The sequence below is a fragment of the Anabrus simplex genome, chromosome 2 (genome assembly GCF_040414725.1).
Source record: "Anabrus simplex isolate iqAnaSimp1 chromosome 2, ASM4041472v1, whole genome shotgun sequence".
Classification (NCBI taxonomy): domain Eukaryota; kingdom Metazoa; phylum Arthropoda; class Insecta; order Orthoptera; family Tettigoniidae; genus Anabrus; species Anabrus simplex.
The window spans coordinates 21,711,516-21,729,977 of NC_090266.1; the positions used below are offsets into that span (position 1 = coordinate 21,711,516).

The window sequence follows — 18,462 nt, forward strand, 5'->3', positions numbered from 1 at the left end:
ATTGCCTCCACCACATTTCAAAGGTATGTAGCTAAAGATGGCAGCATGATGCTTTGTTGATTAACGATGGCTGTCAAGAAAGCACGTGGGAATTGCCTGCTACCACATTTCAAAAGTAGTAGCTAAAGATGGCAGCATGATGCTTTGTTGATTAAAGATGGCCGCTGTCAGAAAAGCACGTGGAAATTGCCGCCACCACATTTCAAAGGTAGTGCCGTAAAGAGGACAGCACTGAGGTTAGCGATGCAAGATGGCGGATGACAGCTGTCAAAAAAGCACGGGGCTTTGTAAAGCATGTAGAATTATTCAAATTGGCCGCCACCACGTCTCTAAGTTGGTAACAATAAGGTTTATCCCCGTCATGATAGCGGCACTGAGGTTAGGGATGCAAGGTGGCGGATGTCAGCTGTCAAGAAAGCACGTGGTTTTGTTTACAAATTCAAATCTCGCGCCAAAATTCAAATTTTCCGCCCGTGTGGAGGAGGCTTCTGCGGAGGAGCCTGTGGAGGAGGAGGAGGAGAAGGCCTCTGAGTAATCCCTGACTTATACTATTGATGTGCGGTCGATCCTCGCACGGTCCGAAGGGCATTTGTTCACCCATCAGTTTGGATTCATTTTTTTGGTTTCTCCAGATGAGGTGGCACTTGACTCTTGACCAAAAGGGTCCCATACATTCTAGCAATATGGCGTATGGTCCCATATGGCTGTAGCCCAATGTGGGTCATTTTTCGTTGCTGTTGTATGGTTCCATATGGTGCCCAGCGTGTTTGGCGTTTTCGGCACTTTGGCATTTTCGGCACTTTTGATAAGCAGTTTCGATGTATTATAATTGCGAAAATAGGCGCACGGCATGGTAATGCCACATTTAAAGTTATAAAACTGGCCAATTATAATAAGGAACACTATTGTAGTTCATGATATAGGATGCTGATAATTGGACCAGTATTCCGGAATGAATGACAAATTAAATTTAATTTTATACATCAACGGCAAATGAGAACATAGTCGTGGTTCTAATTAAGTTGACGATAACCATGGCAGTCATTCATAGTAATTGACGTACCCAACATCAAGTATGGATTTATAATCAAGTCCAGGGAAACAATGGAATGATTTTCGCATTCTGAGGAAAGATAAATTTTGATACCCGTCACGTAGACGTATTTATGGGTACCAGTCTGGAATTACTTGATAAATCATTTTATTAAATTTGTGTTAGAAATTCGCGGATGAGAAAGGTGGCTTCAGGCCTTTTATTTGTTGTAAAATGGCAGTAAGTTGGGTTCATGTGGAACGTTTTGGGGCGGTATTACCCATTTTAATGGGTGTATCAGCCTCAATACTAGGAGGATGGCATAATTTATTGGCATACACCACTTATGTTGGTATTTATTTCTAGCTTATCTAGTTTGTGGACATATCCGAAATTTTTAATAATGTGATTAAAGGCTGCCGGTTCGGAATTTCCGATGACTTACTATGACGAAAATTACTCTTGGCAAGATGCTATATTAGGCAACTTTGAGATAGCCGTGTTGAGGCTATAGTTTTGGTGTGATTCAGATTATTGTGGAAATTAGCGAAGCGGGATTAAATTAACCCTTGAATAAACTTTATCTTTTCTAGATGATCTTTCTTAGTCCGAGGTTCGAGTCGAGGGAAGCTCAATTTCATTAAATATTGTTTGTAAGATGGATATGGAAGCCATGAGGGCTTTGATGGAGGAGTTGTTAGATCAGAAGATAGGTCAGGTTAGCGAGGACATGAAGAAGAAATGTAAGGAAGGGAGAGAAGACGTTAAAGAAATGACTGAACGAAGTAAAACGCAGATTAACGAAAATATGAAAAAATACAGAAGGAGTGTAAGGAAGGGAGAGAAGAGGTGAATAAACAGTTGGAAAACTTATACTTTTGTTAGAGGAAACGATGGAACGTTATAACGAGTTAGTGGGACAAATAACGTTGTATCAGAACAATGCGAAAGAAACTCCTGTCAGAAAAACGACTGGACCGAGCGGACGAGGAACAGGAAAGACTCGAAAACTTGATGGGCACGGTGATTGAGCGCAGAATGTGAAAGAGTGGGTCTATTCGAGTGGTTAAATAACAGTGGAGGCCAAGTACGGGAACCTATACCGTTTTACAACGTAGTTTGGATGGCTGAGGACAGACCAAAGCGGTTCAAACCCGGGGATAACTTGACACCAAAGAAAGTTTTGGATGAGATGGACGGTTACAATATATAATGCCAAACCCATCAACTGCGAGCATCGTTGACGTGCTAATAAGTTAATGACGATGGTGGTGGTTGGTGTCGTGAGCGAAACTGGGATGTCATCTGACCTAATGGATGAAGAAGTAAAGATATGACAATCGAATGAAAAGAAATTGGCCACTTCAAAAATGAGGGAATAATACTCCTTTGAAAGCTTAGGCCTAGAATGGTCTGATATTGCCGATCCTCAAGAAAACAAAATGTGTCCTAAGTCTCTGAAACTTACCAAAAATAAGATTATACTGTTGTTGCTCTCATCTCCGCTAGTTTAGTACTCAACAGTCAGACCAAGGTCTAGCAACTTGTGATCTCCTGTTTCCTTATGAGTTTCATTAACAAAATGAACTACTAATCCCGCTACGATTTTAGAATGACGAAGAGACTCCATACTCACGTGGCATAAAGAACTCGGCACAGCCGCATTCCTGGACGGTGTAGTTGGCCTCGCACTCCTGTGCGCAGTTCTGCTGGGTGTACACTTTAAAGAAGCGTAGTTTTCTCTCGTTGGCGAAGTAGCACTGGCGGTACTGCGGTTGGTATTTCTCTAGCGTCGGGCTGGTTGTCATTAAGTTAGGTTTCACTGTCAGCAGCACATTCTTCTGCAGTGGTATCAACTGGTACTGCTCCTTCATACGTGGGAACTCGGCTGGGCTGTGGAGGTGCATCTACAACAATCATCACTATTATTGCCACCATGACGAATGGTAGAGCGGAATTACGGATACATGGTGAAAATGAGACAATACGTGTAGAGAACTACCTAAATCCATCAAAAATCTAATCTGGGTGATAATGTCAAGTTAGGTACCTGCTAACATGATAAGGTTCACAAAAAAGAGCATAAAAGTATTCAGAAAAACGGTCTAAGCTCTAGTCAAAACTGCGGAAGATGGATCAAGGTCCTCCTTTATTTCACTGTGTTTATCGTAGCGGTTTGTTCGACCTGAATAATGAGATGAGCAAGAATTTGAACAGGTGTCATTAAAAGGAAACGCTTTCGTGTACCATTACTTCTAGCAAACTGTTGCTTATTCTAATAAAAAGTCAAAGTTTACGATTACAAATTTAGTCTTAAGGAACTTAGTAACTAAGCTGAGAGGGATAAATTTTAACTCTTCTAGTTATATTCTGTATTAAACGGAGTAAAATATTTCGGAATCTTTCATTGCTGTAACTCAATCGGAAAAAGGGATAAAATGTCAGAAAACTATACTCGACAAAAGTTTTACCATGTTAGAATTCCTTGTGGTCGTCAGGAATGTAATAAGTTATTTTAACAACTTTTACAAGCTTTGTTTTGGAACCTTGCCATCCTACGCTCTAAGAACAGGAAGAGTAACTTCACCACTCTTGTATAGTTTGAAAACATTACTGGTTTAACTATAAGAAAACCTGGCCCGTTATATAACTCCTCGGTTTTACGTGGAAAATGAACATTTGATATTGACACATTTGATGTTCCTCCATTTTGTTGCTCTTTTAAAGAAAGCGAACCACCACGTCCTATAGAGGGTTATCTCCTGATTAGGCATGGGCCTTACCACAAGTGCACTCCAGGAATGATTTCGTTCTTCAACTCGGTCAAAACATCCAACAGCATGCAATTGTGTAGCAGTGTAGGCATATTGGCCTCCTATTCCATCATTAGATGCGTCTTCATTCCAGAATTGAAATAGCTATCTCATTTTATTTTGATCGGTATATAGAATTTCTCCTTTTAATCTCAACCATTCAATTAAGTTCCCATTGTTGCGTATGAAAATAGGTTCATTTATTTTCCATGGGATAGTGTTCAGCTGCTGATTTTTACATCAGTTCTTTAAGTTTTGTGTTTATTATAGCGTATCAAGTTCAATATCGATGGGGACAGCGAGCAAAATACGACTACAAATAAAATAAAGTAAAAAAATAATAATTTGCACTTGTTTCCAAAACATGAGTGACATTGTAGATGAGCAAATGGGCATTCATACACGGAATGTTTCGAAATTATTCATTAATTAAATTGCCTCATACCTCATGACAGAAGTCAGTGATTACTGATTTTAGGAGGAAACGACAACAATTCGATAGTAGCATGACACGGCGTTCCCTACTGCCCTATAGCACACTCACAATTTTATAAATTGAAATAATTATAAACGATATGCAGTAATTATAAATTAATAATATTTTGTAAAACATTTTGTAATAGCGCAGTCTTTTTTCCCAATCAGCCTAGCCTACAGCTGACTTCCCTCTCACGGTGTACTGTTCTCGCCAGTAGAGTCCCCTCCCTACCTGCGTGTATATGAAGTGTTCCTTTTGCGGAATCCAAAACGAATTTAACCGATAGTTCACGTAGATATGATTATAAATCAGAAAGCAAAATTCGATAGTAATCTGTGTTTATTACAGAAACTTTCATTGGGCAGTGTACGAAAACAACTGGATATGCGGTTGTGATATAAGGATCGCTCTTTCCTGTTCCCCTTGTCTGCTATTTGGTAACAGCGTCACTGGTCTAGGCCACCTGAACAAATTCATAAAGCAACACAAATATAATGGTAAATACATACCTTATATAATATGGTGAATCTCAGTTCTATCGGCAGTGTAAATATGGCGCATATCAAGAAGAAACATGTGTGTGCTTTACAAACTTATCGATTGGATCAAATTCTGCGGGGCGTTTGAACTTGCACTGATAGTTCACGACAAGCCTAGCAATTCTAAAAATCCTGTCGTCTTCTTAGGCCTAGTCCTTTTCGGTGCAAGTATACATAATGCAGTACTAGAAAGGGACCTCAAAAACTTACCAGCAGTGTATGTTGGAAGTTTGACGTGACACAATAATGCAGGAAGTGAAGAAGGTAGATTTCGTTGCAGTAACGGCAGACGGACGAGCTCATATCTCGCAATAGTCACAGCTGGCACTGGGTTTTCGTTACGAGAATAACGGGCAGCAGTTTGGAAGGTTTTGAGGATTTTTTAAAGCGGAGGGTCAAAGCGCAGCTGTAAATTCTAAAATCATCTTAAACGAACTGCATTCTATTCTTAAGATAGACCTCACAAAGTAATCGGGGCGATCAGTTCTAGTACACATTTCATCAATACTGTGCTTCACAGTACAAATCCGTAAGGGTGTTCTCCTGGATTTATCGGCTTTCCTCACGTACTTTTCAAGGTAATCGTAACGCTTGTCTGAATTGCAGTCGGTGGTAGCTCGTCGAATTTCGAGCTGTCCTGCGACTCGGTGGAACTTTAAATCTAGAACAGTGAATTTAATATTTGAGAATAAGGAAACTTTGGCAACATGACAAAACCTGCCATGGGGCGATTTGATTTTTGGTGTTAGTTGAATAACGAGGCATTTATTTACTGGTTAACTTATTTTTTAACAAAATATTGTCTCGTTTAGTGCTCGTATAAATAGCTACAATCAAGACCGATAGAATGCAATCAAAGCAAGGAATGCAGTGTCTAATTTCATAAGTGTTGTGAGGCAGATCATAGGTGGCATAGGTCACAGAATCTTCATTAATTTGTAAGGGAAGGAAAACAGGAGGTGAAGTGTGTGAAAGAATTACACAAGCGGCTCGCCATCACTTTAGTTCATGAAATCATATGATGAGGGTAATTTATTGACCTCCATCAACGTCTTTGACTACTCTAGAAAAGTTCCTGAAAGAAACCTCGAAGCAGCTGTTCGATGTTATTCAGCGCTGGATAAGAACTGGCTGAAGACTTAGATGATACTTTCTAGAATGGGCCGAAGAGCGATAGCGAGTGAGTTTCCTTCGAGCACGGAACAATTAAAATATTTTACGTTTGTTCTTTGAACTATCTTGGAGACTTTCTTTTTTTTTCTTAATCTGTTTACCCTCCAGGCTCGGTTTTTCCCTCGGACTCAGCGAGAGGTCCCACCTCTACTGTACAATGGCAGTGTCCTGGAATCGGGGGATACAACCGGGGAGGATGACCAGTACCTCACCCAGGTGGCCTCACCTGCTATCCTGAACAGGGGCCTTGTGGAGGGATGGGAAAATTGTAAGGGACAGCCAAGGAAGAGGGAAGGAAGTGGCCTTCCTTAAGTTAGGTACCATCCCGGAATTTGCCTGAAGAAGTGAGAAACCACGGAACACCACTTCGAGAATGACTGAGGTGGGAATCGAACTCACCTCTACTCAGTTGACCTCCCGAGGTGGAGTGGACCCCGTTCCAGTCCTCGTACCGCTTTTCAAATTTCGTGTCAGTGCCGGGACCGGATCCGGGCTTCCGGGGATGAGAGCTAATCACGCTAACCACTGCACCATAGAGGCGGACTCTTGAAGACTTACGTAATAAAATCTCGTATATACTGAGCCACCTCACCTATATATTGATTGTCAATAATTAACAACTTTTTGTTGAATAAATGAGAGAAAACACGCCACATTATAAATTGGTTGTATTTCAATTAGCTAGTTGAGAGGGGAACGATGAAAACTATCGCGTGGTGACATACCAGGGGATGTAGTCCAAGGACATTGACCAATGGAAATCTTACGCCGAATGTGGTAAAATGAGGCCCCTATGCGAATACGTAACCCTCCACGTGATACGTAAAATCCTCTTAAGTGATAAAGGACTGTAACGTCTTCGTACAAGTTTTATTAAATCATTCATAAAAATACATAATGGTAGTAAAATCACATTACTTATCATTTTGTTCAGTATAAACAAGAGAATGTGATTATGTAATAATAATGGTTACACATCGATTCCATTTTATCGGGGGTGACGAAGTTCAATATTTCACTATTGAAAAAAAACACCAAAGTTTCAACTTTCAGTGTACGTAGCTTCAAAACTATAAATGACCGAAACAAAAGGTGAATGTAGGCTATAAATTGTTCAACATTTTGTTAGCAACAAAAGACTTAGAGTACATATTTATTGTAAAACTAAAGAACAGAAAGTTATGTACAAAAACCAAAACTATGTACATCTCTTCTTCGGGCATAATTCTTTACTTCCAGTCACTTGCAAGAGTTTTTCTTTTCCTCCCCATTACTTATGGTAGCAAGTAGGATGAATGCCACAATTACACTTATGGCGAGATCTTTTTGTTGGCTGAGTCTTGGATGTTCAGGCTGAACTCCATCTGCTAAATCTAATACAAGGCAGAGAGCGGTGATAAGGGTACTGGGAAATGGAAGTCAAGTCGGGATGACATAAAAATGTTAGTGCTCAACTGTAGAAGTATTGTAAAGAAAGGAATCGAATTAAGTAATTTTTTTGATATGTACTTACCAGATATTGTAATAGGAGTTGAATCATGGCTGAGAAATGATATAATGGATCCAGAAATATTCTCACGGAACTGGAGTGTGTATCGTACAGATAGGATAGGAATGGTAGGAGGGGAAGTATTCATTCTGGTAAAAGAAGAATTTGTAAGCTACGAAAAAGTTAAAGATGAAAACATGAAATTTTAGGTGTAAGGCTCATCTCTAAATTTAACAGTCAACTTGATGTCTTTGGAGTATCGAGACCGGGAAAGGGTAGCACTGACGCTGATTCAGAATTATTTGATAAGATAATCAGCTATGTGGGGATGTGATAGAGCAAACCGTATAGTAACTGGACACCTTAGGCAATGGTAGCATTTAAAGTCTGATTTTTGTCACCAGATGGCAGACCTATCCTTTATTCTCCATGAGCACGGAACATTGTCCCTCCATTAGCTGTGAGAGTTCAAAATGGCGACACTCAATTGGCACAGTGTTTTATATTGTGATATTTCTTGCAAAATTCTTTAGCGTCCGGACGTACTTCAAATATCTCTGATACTGTTTCAATATTGTCCTGCACACTAGGGAAGGTTACTGAGGTGAATTAAGTTAATAACAAATGAGTTAATGTGGTAATTTATAAGAATAATTATAGTGTATACCATACACGTGGGTGGCCAATAATTGTAACTGAAGAAATTGCATCATGTAGCTATTGGCCACCCCGGCCAATACCTGTGTTTTGGTAGTCGATAAAAATCGTGGTTTTTATGCGGCAGATAAGCTTCTTATATTATCAGAATATCAATATTCCTTGGTTTATGTAATAAAAGCAGCCTATCCAGTTAATGGCCACCCGGCCAATAACTGTTCTTGGGCTGATCCATTACTGTAACAATTTTTGATTGGTACTTTGTAGGTAATTGCAAAAATCCCTAAACTTCCAAAGTACGATCCTGCTGCTATGGAAGCAGCAATAGCGGAAATACACAACAATTCTGATAAATCTCTGAGAGCCGTGGCTAAGAAATATGGCCTAACACGCACCAGTCTACAATTAAAATTAAAAAACCCTGCTCACAAAGATTCTTTCGGTCCATCACCAGTTCTCACGAAGGATGAGGACGATACTTTAGTCAGGTAAGCCTAAGATGCTTCGAAATATGTAACATGAATTAGAGAGATACACAGTTTGTATTATTGCTATGGTTCTTAACAATGAAAGGAAAATTTAATCTTTCTAGATGGATTCTCGAAATGCCAAGGAAAGGTTTCCCGAGAAAGAGAGAAGACATCATTTCCAGCGTACAGAAATTTTGACATTAAATCCACGGTCGAACCCTTTCAGGTACAATCACCCAGGTGAAAGCTGGCTGAAGGTAATAAGATATTTGTAGAAATGTTTAATAGTAGACATGTAATTGTAAATTATTTTGAAAGTATTGAGTTCTCTTGTTTGTTTATAGGCTTTCCTGCGTCTTCATCCTCAAATAAAAGAGAGAACAAGTGAGTCAAGTATGCAGGCGAAAGGCAGTGCGTGATTGGTATTCTAATCATCCAGGTGAGGTTCTAAACAAATTGTCATTTGCTCCTCTGCTGAAGAAAGTAGTTGAGTCTGCTGCCAAACCTGAAACCCCGGCAAAAGGTTTTGAAGTATGTGGTATTTGTTCTATAAATCCTGATGCAGTCGATTATTCCAAATGTCTTGGGAAATCGAATGTGACAGCGGTCCCGAAGGAGCAGGGACAGATTTCCTGCAATGATTAAAATATCTCAAATGTAGATATGAATTATGACACATTTTTCAGCAGTGTAGGAGCTGAAAAAATTGAAACATTTAAGAATAGCGATGGCACGATTCTGCGAGAAACCAGCTGAGATTTTCTCTCTCTTTCCCAATATGGAAATATTTGAAGGAAGAGAAGAACTTCAGGCTAATGTCAGGCGCTGAATCAAGCAATGCAGGAAGTGGTATGATTCATTGTAACATCCACTCATCCAATCTGAAAGATATTGATTGCCAATCCACTAGCGGGACACCTGAGAGAAAAGGGACAGAAAACATCAGTAGCAATGTGACCCCAAATAATGCCTCACAGCACAGCCAAATATGAGCAGAAACTACCAATGTCTCATGCAAGAGAATGTACACAGGAGAGGAGGAAAAGTGTTCAACCAGCACGACTTCCTCAGTAATCAAAAGAGCCCATTTAGAACACATAGAGAAATTTCTTGTTTGGACTGAACTGCTAAGCGTAAAGGAAAGAAGATCACAGGCAGCCAGGCTTTTGCTGTGACATAAAAAACTATCAAGACATGTTTGAGAAAAAGCGCCTTGCTTAACTTGCTGCAGAGGAGCAGAAAGAACAACGGAAAAGGAAACGTTCAGAAATGAAAGGGGAAAAGGAACGCAAGGCAAGCGACAGATGCACAATTAAAAGGAAATTATTTGGGAAAGGTGGCAATGGAGTATCGTGCTGCATATGCCATGGCAAGGTCAAAAATGGGGGGGAAATACGTTGTGACGATTGCCATAGTTCGTTTCACGAAAACTGTGTACCTAACAACTACAAAAATCATATTTCCTTGGCTGAGGACGAGGATGCCATTTCTGCTACAATGTGAAAATAGTGTACATGATGATGATGATGTAGGTGAACTGTATAACCTAGAAAACGTAGGGTAGAATTTAACACTTTGTTCCAAGAAGAGTATTGTTCAGTAAACCCAAGACACTAGTAGAGCGGCTAATTACTGTACAAAGTATGGACAATTACTATCAGAAGTTATTGTTATTAACAATACATTGTTACAAATTTAAAATTAATTTAGTGTGTAAAATTGTAATATTATTTTATCACAAGTGTCTTAGTCCTTCTTATATTAGAAATGAAAAACAATGCCAAAAATCGGTTTCACAAAATTCATGAATTTTTTGAATGGCAAACTTCAAATTATCTTTAAGTGTATGGTTTTAATAGCAGGTGATCTCAATGTACCAAATGTCAATTGGGAAGGTAATGCGAACGACAGGAAGCATGAACAACAAATGGCAAATATGTTAATGCGGGAAGGGCAGCTGATTCAGAAAGTGATGGAACCAACTAGAGGGAAGAATATCCTGGATGCGCTGCTGGTAAAACCAGATGAGCTCTATAGAGAAACCGAAGTAATAGATGGTATTAGTGATCACGAAGTTGTTTTTGTCGTTGTTAAAAATAAATGTGAAAGAAAGGAAGGTATTAAAATTAGGACTATTAATTAGTACTATATAGCTGATAAAACGGGCATGAGGGAGTATTTAGAAAGTAAATATGATCGGTGGAAAAGGGTAAATAAAAATGGAAAAAGATTCTGGGATGGGTTTAATGCAATTGTTGAGGAATATGAAAACAGGTTTTTAATTTTAAAGGTTGTAAGGTATTGTAAAGATCCAGAATATTGTAACAGAGAAATAAGGAGACTAAGAAGGAGGTGCAGGTTGGAAAGAAAAGAGTTAGAAATGGCTGTGGAAGTAACGAGAAATTGAAAGAACTTACTAGGAAATTGAATCTGGCAAAGAAGTCAGCTAAGGATAACATGATGGCAAGCATAATTGGTGCTCATACAAATTTTAGTGAAAAATGGAAGAGTATGCATAGGTACATTAAGGCAGAAACAGGTTCCAAGAAGGACATTCCAGGAATCATTAATGAACAAGGTGAGTATGAATGCGAGGATCTTCAAAAGACAGAAGTATTCAGTCAGCAGTATGTAACTTTTTCATTACTCTGTATAGAATAACATCATCTGCAATCAGTCTTATCTCTTATTCCACTTCTTTACGCATATTACTGATATGTATATAAAATATAAAAGTCCAATAATATTGGCTTGAGGAATTCTCCACATAATTATTCCAGGGTCAGATAAAGCTTCGCCTACTCTAATTTTCTGAGATCTACTTTCTAGAAATATAGCCATCTATTCAGTCACTCTTTTTTCTAGTCCATTTCCACTCACTTTTGGTTACAAGGATAATGCCCAGATAGAGGAGCTGACTAATACTAAGTAAGTATTAAAATTTACCTATGACAATAATGACATTTCAAATAAAGATACAAATTTGAAAACTAGAAAAGCAGCTGGAATTGATAAGATCTCTGGGGATATGAAAAAAGGCAATGTGTTGGTATATACTGTGACGTATTGTGCAACATAGTTAAGATATCTTGAGAGCTTTCTCCAAAACTAATCTTTTCATCCCAGTTGAAAGAAAAAACTACCTAACGATGTCTGTGCATAGGCAACACTGCACCGAGCAGTCGATCACATCAAACAAGAAAGGAGCAGAGTGAGCGGAAGCAGTACTGGGGGGATAGTAGGAGACTTTTACCGTGGTAGGTACCAAACATCAAAAAAGAACACCACGTTACAAAAAATTTTTAGATGACCAAGTGTATTGGAAACAGCAGCTTTAACGAGAATACAGTACACACTAACATTTTTGAAGAAAATAGATCCTCAAATATACCCTGGACATTTTAGGAAAGTATCAAAGGGATAATTATGCTAAACCTACAGAATAAAATTGACCAATATATATACAAGAGATTAAAAAGGAACTGCCATGCAAGGTACGTGCTTTAACAGTTTTTCCAAAGTTATACAGATAATCATCTCAGATGATATATTTCTTATGTAGAGTTTCAAAACCTTTGAAAGAACAACTCTTTTTTTTTGGTCAATAAAATTGGTGAAAAAAGTTTATCACAATATACACCTTGTTAACCAAGAAGATATAGTCCGAGCAAAAATCCCAGGCATTGATTACAAAGACAAAATAGCTCGGGTCCCCGTTTTAGAGGAAACGTTTTCGAAAGGGGACTAACCCACAGATAAGTTTGGACAAAATTATAAAAATCGTTACATAGAACACTGTGTCAGCGTGAATCTCGACCATATAATGGAACTAGATCACCAAACCAGTTTTCTCAATTATTATTATTATTATTATTATTATTATTATTATTATTATTATTATTATTATTATTATTATTATTATTATTATTATTATTATTATTATTATTATTTTGAAAAGAGGTGTCACACACACAATCACCTCAAAAGATAATTATTAATATTATTGTCTGATCAAATTTGGAGGGAACAAGTACACTTTTACCATGAAGATCAAGAAATATTTGGCCACACAAAAAAAAAACGAATACGCCTCCAGGGCGCCCTAATATAAAAAGCATATACACCTAATAAAAGAGAAAAGGATAGGGTAAAAAGGAGGATCAGTACAATAAGGATAAGTGAGGATGGAAAGAAAGGAAACTCCGACAGCGTAATGCTGGAGAATGTTTGATCTGCCAATAGATTTTTTTCAGAATCGTCTAAGGTTGTGAAAGTTCTGTTTGACGATGTTTAGGCTCAGTCCACATCACCAAAGTGTTCAGCACTAAAAATCAATTAATCTTAATCAGTTTTGAAGGTGGCAAGGAGTTAGACTCGAAACCAAGGCCTCGAAGGTTTTCATAGCATGCCATCACTCAAAATGCCGAAACAGGCCGAGTTTTAAAGTTTCCAAAACAAGTTTAGTAAATGATATGTTTAGCTCACCAAAGTCCTTTCAGAATAACTCCATCAGCTGGTAGGGAAGAAAATGGCGCAGCACACGGCAAGCCGTGCGAGGTCCGTAGTCCCTCCACACACACACACACTATTTACAGAAGATGATGCCAGTCTGCCCAAGACGGGCCAAACAGTCCAATATATACACGCCCGGAAGCGAAGACCAGTTCATTCGAGAAAGATCAAGTGACGTGGCAGGTGACGTAGTAGGTGCGCGGCAGACAGAAAGACAGCGGTCAGTGTGTCGAGAAATGTCGGGGGGTAACGGCAGGTGAGCAAAGTAAGGTAATTCCGATGATAGGAAGAAGTATTGATAACCAGAGCAGATAATAATAATAGCATTATAGTCTTGTAGAAACATAAAATTGTAGAGTATGTGGAGATGTACATGCGACGAAGTTTGCAGAAACTCGTAGAACGTCGATGGAGAGGTTATGGCAGTAGCACGCTACAATACTACCATATCTGAAGTACTTATTTGATTTCTGTTTGCAAGAAGGAGCAAATGAATGGAGAATTACTATAGTACCCCGTGTGTATAACGAAAAGAGTGGTAGACATAAAGCTGACAATTACAGGCCAGTCAGTTTGACGAGCATTGCATGTGTCAATCAATCAATCAATCAATCAATCAATCAATCAATCAATCAATCAATCAATCAATCAATCAATCAATCAATCAATCAATCAATCAATCAATCAATCAATCAATCAATCAATCAATCAATCAATCAATCAATCAATCAATCAATCAATCAATCAATCAATCAATCAATCAATCAATCAATCAATCAATCAATCAATCAATCAATCAATCAATCAATCAATCAATCAATCAATCAATCAATCAATCAATCAATACTGATCTGCTTTTAGGGCAATCGCCCAGGTGACAGATTCCCTATCTGTTGTTTTCCTAGACTTTTCTAAAATTATTTCAATGACATTGAAATTTATTGAACATCTCCCTTGGTAAATTATTCCAATCCCTAACTCCCCTTCCTATAAATGAATATTTGCGCTTTTAGAATGCATTCTTTCTGGTTATACTAGACATGTTCGCAAAATTCATAACTAGTTTGACAGAAGGCAGTTTGCGTTTAGGAAAGGTTATTCCACTGAAGCTCAGCTTGTAGGATTCCAGCAAGATATAATATATATCCTAGATTCAGGAGGCTAAATGTACTGTATTGCGATTGACCTGTCTAAGGCATTTGATGGGGTAGATCATGGGAGACTACTGGCAAAAATGATTTCAATTGGACTAGAAAAAGGAGTGACTGAATGGATCGCTATATTTCTAGAAAGTAGTTCTCAGAGAATTAGAGTAGGCTTAGTTTTATTCGACCCTGGAATAATTAAGGGGGGAATTCCTCCAGGCAGTATTATTGGAACTTTATGTTTTCTTATATATATCAATGATATGGGTCAAGAAGTGGAATCAGAGGTAAGGCTGTTTGCAGATGATGTTATTCTATACAGAGTAATACATAAGTTACAAGATTGTGGGCAAATGCAAAATTACCCCGCTAATGTTGTGAGATGGACCGCAGGCAATGGTATGTTGATAAACGGGGTTAAAAGTCATGTTGTGAGTTTCACAATAGGAGAAGTCCTCTCAGTTTTAATTACTGCATTGATGGGGTGAAATTTCCTTTTGGGGATCATTGTAAGTACCTAGGTGTTAATATAAGGAAAGATCTTCGTTGGGGGGATCACATACATATGATTGTTAATAAAAGGTACAGAACTCTGCACATGGTTATGAGGGTATTTAGGGGTTGTAGTAATGATGTAAAGGAGAGGGCGTATAAGTCTCTGGTGAGACCCCAACTAGAGTATGGTTCCAGTGTATGAAACCCCCACCAGGATTACTTGATTCAAGAACTGGAAATAATCCAAAGAAATGGAGCTCGATTTGTTCTGGGTGACTTCCGACAAAAGAGTGGCGTTACAAAAATGTTGCAAAGTTTGAACTGTTAAGACTTGGGAGAAAGGGGACCAGCTGCTCGTCTAAGTGGTATGTTCCGAGCTGTCATTGGAGATATTGTGTGGAATGACATTAGAAGACGAATATATTTGAGTGATGTCTTTAAATGTAGGAAAGTTCACAATTGGTAGATAAAGTTGCAATTCAGGATTACAGATTGGGGCAAATGTTCGTTTATTGCAAGGGGAGTTAGGGTTTGGAATAACTTACCAAGAGAGACGTTCAATAAATTTCCAATTACTTTGCGATCATTTAAGAAAAGGCTAGGAAAACACAGATAGGGAATCTACCACCTGGGTGTCTGTCCTAAATGCAGTTCAGTATTGATTGATTGATTGATTGATTGATTGATTGATTGATTGATTGATTGATTGATTGAATAATTTTACTGGTTCTGCTATAGGACAGATGACAAAAGCTTTTGTCACTGTTATCAACACGAAATAGCCGATGAACTGAACTAACCACTAGTGCAATTTTCGACGATATTCATTGAATGGTTGTCCAGCAACACGGCTCTAAAAATGAGACTTAAATAACGACTTTTTCATTTCACAAAGCCGTAAAGTCGTTATTAACGACTCATATAACTTGAAGGGCTAAACAGTTCTGCTTCTCAGCTTATTGCTGTCAGTTAATATTCAAACTGCGGTTTCTTAGACGCAATACCGGGTGAGTCCGGTGCACCTGATGTTTCAGCTTTTAGATATCCCAACTAACGTCAGTGGGGTGATAGTCGATTTTCCTTTGCCGTATACCAAGCTACAGTCGCCTTTAAAGCTCTTACTGCGTCATCACTGCGCGACTTTTGCAAAAACAAACATGCGACAGGTATTTACACAATACATCAAACTGGTATACGGCTTTCGATTGGTTATGATATTATCGCTAAAAGTGATGGCGTACTGATAGAAAACGTGTGAGAGTTTGTGAAGCGGGACGTAGTTTTACTCGAAGTAATCTTTCTGCTATACTGGAGGCAGCAGTCACCGTGGTGTAGAGGATTAACCACAGATGTGGTGACGCGTGTTCCGTTGGTAGGTGGTTCCAATCACATGATCAATAAGTATTTTTATTCACAGTTCAAACTTTGTGGATCAAACATGAGTCCATTCGTGCCACATTCGACCAATAGCATGCATGTTGAATGTGTTGTGGCCTGAAACTTGATGTAGCCTAGCTCTTCTGGTTATTTCTTCGCTATGTATTCAACAGACGAGTATGTTGATATGCCCCTCATCTACGGTGAAGCAGGACAGAACACACAGCGCTTGTATCAGGAAAGATTTCCGCACAGACAACGACCAAATGCAAATATGTTTAGGATGGTTGAGCGACGTTTGCGTATAACTTCATCAGTTTCCCGAACAGGTCCTGTTAGAGAGGCACCAGTTAGGTCCGGTGAAACTGCTAAGATGGTTTTGGACATTTTCCGGGAGAATCCTCACACGAGTACCCGGGCAGTAGCATAAAATGCCAACATCAGCCAGTCATCTGTTGTAAGGATATTGTATTCCAGTTGTTTTCGTCCGTATCATTTGCAACTACGTGAAGAACTCGTGTTCATTTCCGTGCAAGTAGCAAATGATCCAGCACTGCTGGAGTGTTGAATGTCCCAACTGGGTAAGGCAGGAAGAATTTCGGGCACGATGGGGAGTAAATGTCTCGTGTGGTATACTGGGTGATCACGTAATTGGACCATAATTCTTTGAGGATAATTTGACAGGAGTCCGGTACCTACAATTTCTTCAAGACCAACTACCATTGCTGCTAGAGGTTGCCACCTGCCTCGTATTGTGCGGGACATCCCGTATTTGAGGTAAACATTTTGTGTCCCGGATTATAAACTGTTGTTCCGTACAAACGAGCGTTTTTCTTTTGTTGTCTCTGCATGTTATAAAATCCGTATTTGATTTGAGCAGCATTGAATTTCAAAGTAGTTCCATTATTTTTTCTCTCTGGAGCCTCAGAAGAAGGAAAAACGTGATGTCTCGCCATTTGCTGGTAAAGCTGAGCATGCTGCATTATTAACCTCGTCTTCTGCCGCGTACTTCCGTAGATCTTTTATTCCAATTTCTAGCGCGATTCTTTATGCTGTTTGCAACTAAATCTACGTAAATTGCGAAGTTATCAAAGCTCATTGAAGACATCAGATCCATTATACTGTATGTACTGTTAAAAGCGTGAAAGTTAGTTTCTTTTACGAATATCAATAATTATGTTATTCTGTTAAAGAAGCTAATTATAATCTAATTGAAATTTGTACCTAACGACCGGCTCCATGACTAAACGGTTAGCGTGCTGGCCTTTGGTTACTGGAGTCTCGGGCTTGATTCCCGGCAGGGTCGGTAATGTTAACCATCATTGGTTAATTTCGCTGGCAGGGGACTGCGTCTATGTGTCGTCTTCATTATCATTTCATCCCAATCACGACGCGCAGGTCGCCTATGGGTGTCAAGTCAAAAGACGTGCACCTGGCGAGCAAAACTTGTCCTCGGACACTCCCGGCGCAAAAAGCCATACGGCATTTCATTTTCATTTGGTACCTTACGTTTGATTTTCTAGCATTTAGAGACTGTCCGTTATTTTTTATGACAAATCCCGTTTTTTTTAGTAAATGTCCCTTATTTCTTATATCAGAAAGTGGCAATCCTAGATGTGCCCCTGGGTGAGCGTGTAACGATGTGGTATCAACACGACGTAGCTTCCCCTCTCATGTCAGCAGATGTTCGCGACTACCTGAATGTTGCACATCGGGATCGATTGAAAGGAAGGGGAGGACCTGTCACCTGGCCTGCTAGATCGCCTGATTTGACGCCACTGGACTTCTTCGTCTGGGGCTATTTGAAGGATGTGGTGTACGCTCAGCAGCCGGAAGTCCGGCTCCATGGCTGTATGGTTAGCATGCTGGCCTTTCGTCACAGTTGTCCCGGGTTCGATTCCCGGCAGAGTCGGGAAATTTAACCATCATTGGTTAATTTCTCTGGTACGGGCGCTGGGTGTATGTGTCGTTTCATCATCATGTCATCCTCATCATGACGCGCAGGTCACATAAGGAAGTCAAATCGAAAGACCTGCACCCGACGAGCCGAACATGTCCTCGGTCACTCCCGGTACTAAAAGCCATACGCCATTTCATTTCAGCAGCCGAAAAATAATGAAAGCCTTCGATATACTAAAGACAATGGGTTGGGATATAGTACCAAATCTGAAGTACTTATTTGATTATTGTTTGCATGAAGGAGCTATACCAAATGAATGGAGAGTTGCTATAGTTGCCCCTGTGTATAAAGGAAAGGGTGATAGACATAAAGCTGAAAATT

General features: G+C 39.3%; 1 protein-coding gene across 1 annotated transcript in view; it reads right to left on the reverse strand.

The window, feature by feature from the left end:
- The window catches only part of LOC136864950 (pickpocket protein 28), a 434,926-nt gene that overhangs the window by 130,758 nt on the left and 285,706 nt on the right, over positions 1 to 18,462 (reverse strand). The window contains exon 7 of the mRNA XM_067142357.2: positions 2,670 to 2,940. Within this exon, the coding sequence (XP_066998458.1) occupies positions 2,670 to 2,940 (271 nt within the window). The remainder of the gene's footprint in view (positions 1 to 2,669; positions 2,941 to 18,462) is intronic.